This window comes from Oncorhynchus kisutch, linkage group LG30 (genome assembly GCF_002021735.2).
Source record: "Oncorhynchus kisutch isolate 150728-3 linkage group LG30, Okis_V2, whole genome shotgun sequence".
NCBI lineage: Eukaryota > Metazoa > Chordata > Actinopteri > Salmoniformes > Salmonidae > Oncorhynchus > Oncorhynchus kisutch.
Genome location: NC_034203.2, coordinates 11,544,614 through 11,550,852, shown reverse-complemented (window position 1 = coordinate 11,550,852; position 6,239 = coordinate 11,544,614). Strand labels below are relative to the sequence as shown.

The window sequence follows — 6,239 nt, the reverse complement described above, 5'->3', positions numbered from 1 at the left end:
TTGGGGTTGTTTATTTCGGCATTATAAACAATGGCAACACTGCCGTGTCGCACTAAACCTAGATTTTGGATAACCACGTGTCCGATTTTCGGCTGTCACAGATGCACCTCCCCCAACTTCACTCGTCGACTTCAGTCTGTTGCTTTCGCTTTACCACTCAAAACGACCCCATTGTCTAAATTCAAATTGAGTGAGCTGAATATACCTTATTTGCGCCTTCCTAGTTTCCAATAATGCCCCGCCCAGTCTCTTTTTGCGACCCCGAGTATTCTATTTTATGACATCAAACCACAATGCACTGCACTGTTTGCAGTTTACCTAAAGTCTCCATGGTAATAATGACTGGTTCAGCCCATTATTTAAATCAGACCGGAAGCATACGTCATTTTGGGCCAATCTTAGCGCGCTGAAGTGACATAATGGAATTTTTAGGGTTAGGAAGCAAGCAAGCAAGCAGAGGGTTGGGTGTGTGCATAGCAGTCGTTCCATTGGGAAAAAGCGCTGGAAGCGGGCGAGAAGAGCAGGAAAAGCTAAGCCACTACTATTGTTTTAGCCTCAGGCATAAAAGGTAGGCTAAAGGGGGACAGTCGATTAACTCGATCAGAGTTTGAAGAGAGGAAAAATACAGGAAATTAACCTGAACTGTGTTTTATTGCCTGAGTTTAACTGTTGAATCGTCTTAGTTTATGCGTGAAGCTCAACAGACCCTCATGTGAAGGGTTATAATGGAAATAACCCTCTACCCTGGTAGTGTGCTGAATACTCGAGGGATCGCAAGCCTCCATTCCTACAACAGCATGATGAAAAAAGACATGAGTCTAAACCTGGACGAACAAAGCTCCAATCTGAAACCGAATCTCCGGGACGCAGACGGAATTCTGAACTCTTCGGACTTGGGACTCTTGAAATTGGCCACCCCGGACCTAGAACGGTTGATTATCCAATCGAATGGAATGGTTACGACGAACCCAACCTCTCAGTTCCTCTACCCGAAGTCAGCCAGCGACGAACAAGAATTCGCGGAAGGCTTCGTGAAGGCGCTGGAGGATCTTCACAAGCAGAACCAACTGAGCGAGGGGACGTGCGCACCACCGGACAGACTGGACCTAATCGGCTCCAACGCAGCCCCGGTCGGCTTGCCGTCAGATCTGCCAGTGTACACGACTTTGAACGGCTATGGAAATAGCCCACTGGGCACCACAGTGAATTATTCCACGGATACCATTCCATTCCCACCGCCACCTTCTAATCTGATGAGCGCCCATCAACAGGCGGCTGCGGCAGCGCTGTCACGACTCCAGGCGTTCAAGGACGAGCCGCAGACGGTCCCCGACATGCAGTGCTTTGTAGACAGCCCGCCGTTGTCTCCCATTGACATGGACAACCAGGAGCGCATCAAAGCAGAGAGGAAAAAGCTGCGCAACAGAATAGCGGCGTCCAAGTGCCGCAAAAGAAAGCTGGAGAGAATATCGCGTCTTGAAGACAAGGTCAAAAACTTGAAGACTCAGAACACTGAACTGGCCTCCACAGCCAGTGTGCTCAGAGAGCAGGTGGCCCAGTTGAAACAAAAGGTTATGAACCATGTCAGTAATGGATGTCAGCTCATGCCAAAGCAAGTACAAGTTTACTAGAGGATTGTTTAGGCCTTTGAGGCAACCAACATTATGGGGTTAGTTATCCTCTGAGGATATTGACTAACTGAAACACAGGCTATTTGCCTTTTCTCATATAATAGAATACAAATTCACATCTGAAAATCCATTAGAACTGGAACACTATGGGTCTCTTAAATGTTGGCTATAAGCCCGTTTTGTAGCAAACAGACCATTTTTGCTGCCCTCTGTCGGGCAACATGCATATCAGCTCTCCAATGGACAAATTCAATACATAGCCTACCTACAAGGATAGCATTATCTGCATGTAAACTGGACAATCTCAATGAGTGCAACTAAACACCAGGATGTCATTGAGTGCCTGTCATCCACTGTGTAATATATGCCTTACTTGTTTACAAGCACTTACCAATGACAAATTTATATTTTATTTACCAAAACGTCTTATTTTGCAAATATGAATTGTGCATGTCTTGTAAGCTCGTGTACAGTAATTCTGTTCATTCTGTTGTGCAGTTCTGTGTTGTCACCATGAATGTAGCCTTCATTGTTGTTGGCCCCATGTAGCCATTTTTAATGGGATTTTATCTCTCAAAGATGTTTATTAAATTCACTGAATTATTTAATCTGTCAAGTCTTATTGTGGGCTGACTGCCCTATCACACACTGTGCCAGCTATTATTAGGGCCTCTCCCAGAGACATTAGTATAGGTGCATATGTCCCCCCCCCCCTCCTATTATCCTGTTGTATTACATTAGTACAATACAGGTCACCAGAATGGAAAGGGGAAAAAATAATGCTTGAACTGAACTTCATCCCTAAATGCATTTGATGTACTGGGAGCTCTACACTTATGCCACTTAGTGGCTCGATGAGGGTGATACAATTATCATTTTGGACTAAGGGACATCGAAAGCTAAAATGTGGAGTTGCCTCAGATTCAAATAAATGTTAAGTTTATACAAATACTGCTTTTATATTTTGTTTATTAATTCCTTGGTTTTAGCAAACCTGTAGTTACAGTATTACAGCACAATTCAAGACTAAAACCCAACAAAAAAAATGGTTATTTACAGGGGGAAGGAAGGGAGGAGAGCTAAGAAAGCTGAATTGGACACATACCTAAGTCAGAGGCAAGTTTACAGCAAAACACAAAATCAACAAAGAAAACTAAAGTTGTTTAATAGGAAGTGATTAGGGGCGGCAGGTTGCCGAGTGGCTAGAGCGTTGGGCGTGTAACCAAATCCCGAGCTGGGCCAGTAATCGAATCCCCGAGCTGACAAGGTAAAAATCTGTCGTTCTGCCCCTGAAAAAGGCAGTTAACCCACTTTTCCCCGGTAGGCCGTCATTGTAAATATTTTTTTCTTAACTGACTTGCTAAGTTAAATAAAAAAGTACTGATTATACTTTACACACTTCTCCCTTATTGGAAACTGCCACAGGGAGTAGGCATACATACCAAATGCTTCTCTTGTACTACAGTACTACAGGCCTTTTACTCAGTGCAGCTCCAAAAACATGTCAAACAAGTCTTGTCCCAGTGGGTGTCATTTTTGGCTTGGTAGTCTAATTGGGACATCTTTGGAAAAAACATTAAAGCAAAGCTGCCTTAAGACTAAACACAAACAGTATTTGTAACAGACATGACCTTTAGCAGGTTTGTTGGCAGTTAATATTGGAGAACCAGGCTGGCCAATGACACAGTATTTCTCTGAGAGTAATACAGTATTCACACTGGTACTACACCCACCCTAAAAGGTTCAGTTGGTTTAGAAACATGGAAAATGGAAGGAAAAGCAGTTCCTTGAAACAGCTTGTACAGAATCAGGAGAACATACAGTGGAATGTAAGGTGTTTTCGGGCAGGAGTATGACAACCCAATTCAATCTCAAAAAGGACAGCCTGGTTTAAACCAACCACCCCACACAATACTGATAAGTCTTTTTTCCAACCATGATAGAGCGCAGCCCGCAAACAATCTATGAAGAACCTCATCTAAAAAAATAAGACATAATACTGTGTAAATATAGATGGTCGTAACATAACTGACCAAATACCTTCATGTGCCTGAGTGTATTTCATTGACTACGTTATCCTCATGTATATACCAACAAGCAATTATCTCTACACTGAAACAGACCAAAATCACACAAACATGACGTTGAACATGCAAAAAACTAAACAAAACAATCTATCCAAAAAATTTATTAAAAAGTCAAACGGACAATGGGAAAGAGATTGGAACGTAATGTTAACATTGGTCAGTGTTGTAGTATATGGGTGCAGTAGCCCAGTGTTGTCCTGACTGTGTGTGTGTGTGTGCTCGCGTTATACACATGAATTAGAGGCGATTGTGCTGTAGAATAGCAGTGATGCACACTGACAAGGAATAAGAAGCTACATTTTCAACTGTTGTTCACACGACCCTAACAACGAAACAAACAAGCCAGTTTGATTCAGCAGGATGTGGCCAACAGCTCTTAGACGTTCCATGGTAAAAATATATATACATTTAAAAAACACAACATGCACCTCTCACAAAGCACAGCTATTTTTACACCTTAAATTATTGTAATTTTACACTATTTGTTTATATATTTTTGAATTCTAAAATGCATATTTATTATATTACGAAGTGGAACATTTATATATACTCTTCTACTTAAAGACACTTTTCTAGGTTTGCTAAAAAAAACAAAAAGATGAGTTAAAAAAATAACAATAAAAAAACTGGGACAGGGACCAGTACCACATCATCAAGTTCTCTTTTTCTTAAATCCAGCAATGATAGAATATTAGGAAATGACCATGACTGATAACTGATATGCATGGGATTTTGGTCAGATATGTTTGAAAAAACAAATCTCATAAAAATATTTGTTATCCAAAATGTGGACTTAGAACATACAGTGCCTTGCGAAAGTATTCGGCCCCCTTGAACTTTGTGACCTTTTGCCACATTTCAGGCTTCAAACATAAAGATATAAAACTGTATTTTTTGTGAAGAATCAACAACAAGTGGGACACAATCATGAAGTGGAACGATATGGGTATTTCAAACTTTTTTAACAAATCAAAAACTGAAATTATTTAGCCCCTTTACTTTCAGTGCAGCAAACTCTCTCCAGAAGTTCAGTGAGGATCTCTGAATGATCCAATGTTGACCTAAATGACTAATGATGATAAATACAATCCACCTGTGTGTAATCAAGTCTCCGTATAAATGCACCTGCACTGTGATAGTCTCAGAGGTCCGTTAAAAGCGCAGAGAGCATCATGAAGAACAAGGAACACACCAGGCAGGTCCGAGATACTGTTGTGAAGAAGTTTAAAGCCGGATTTGGATACAAAAAGATTTCCCAAGCTTTAAACATCCCAAGGAGCACTGTGCAAGCGATAATATTGAAATGGAAGGAGTATCAGACCACTGCAAATCTACCAAGACCTGGCCGTCGCTCTGAACTTTCAGCTCATACAAGGAGAAGACTGATCAGAGATGCAGCCAAGAGGCCCATGATCACTCTGGATGAACTGCAGAGATCTACAGCTGAGGTGGGAGACTCTGTCCATAGGACAACAATCAGTCGGATATTGCACAAATCTGGCCTTTATGGAAGAGTGGAAAGAAGAAAGCCATTTCTTAAAGATATCCATAAAAAGTGTAGTTTAAAGTTTGCCACAAGCCACCTAGGAGACACACCAAACATGTAGAAGAAGGTGCTCTGGTCAGATGAAACCAAAATTGAACTTTTTGGCAACAATGCAAAACGTTATGTTTGGCGTAAAAGCAACACAGCACATCACCCTGAACACACCATCCCCACTGTCAAACATGGTGGTGGCAGCATCATGGTTTGGGCCTGCTTTTCTTCAGCAGGGACAGGGAAGATGGTTAAAATTGATAGGAAGATGGATGGAGCCAAATACAGGACCATTCTGGAAGAAACCCTGATGGAGTCTGCAAAAGACCTGAGACTGGGACGGAGATTTGTCTTCCAACAAGACAATGATCCAAAACATAAAGCAAAATCTACAATGGAATGGTTCAAAAATAAACATATCCAGGTGTTAGAATGGCCAAGTCAAAGTCCAGACCTGAATCCAATAGAGAATCTGTGGAAAGAACTGAAAACTGCTGTTCACAAATGCTCTCCATCCAACCTCACTGAGCTCGAGCTGTTTTGCAAGGAGGAATGGGAAAAAATGTCAGTCTCTCGATGTGCAAAACTGATAGAGACATACCCCAAGCGACTTACAGCTGTAATCGCAGCAAAAGGTGGCGCTACAAAGTATTATCTTAAGGGGGCTGAATAATTTTGCACGCCCAATTTTTCTGTTTTTGATTTGTTAAAAAAGTTTGAAATATCCAATAAATGTCGTTCCACTTCATGATTGTGTCCCACTTGTTGTTGATTCTTCACAAAAAAATACAGTTTTATATCTTTATGTTTGAAGCCTGAAATGTGGCAAAAGGTCGCAAAGTTCAAGGGGGCCGAATACTTTCGCAAGGCACTGTACCTCACTCACGCCACTTAAATGGATTTGATTGTTAACCAGCCAATCGAGGACATCGAAAAAAACAACAAAGCTATCAACAGTAAACAGATAAGCAGCAATGTGGCCCT

General features: G+C 41.5%; 1 protein-coding gene across 1 annotated transcript; it reads left to right on the top strand.

The window, feature by feature from the left end:
* The first annotated feature begins 371 nt into the window (after positions 1–371).
* LOC109874926 (transcription factor jun-D) lies at positions 372–2,582 on the top strand. The gene has a single exon (XM_020466992.2). It carries the CDS (start codon positions 726–728, stop codon positions 1,629–1,631), a length of 906 nt encoding a protein of 301 aa, XP_020322581.1. The 5' UTR covers positions 372–725; the 3' UTR covers positions 1,632–2,582.
* The last annotated feature ends 3,657 nt before the right edge of the window (positions 2,583–6,239 follow it).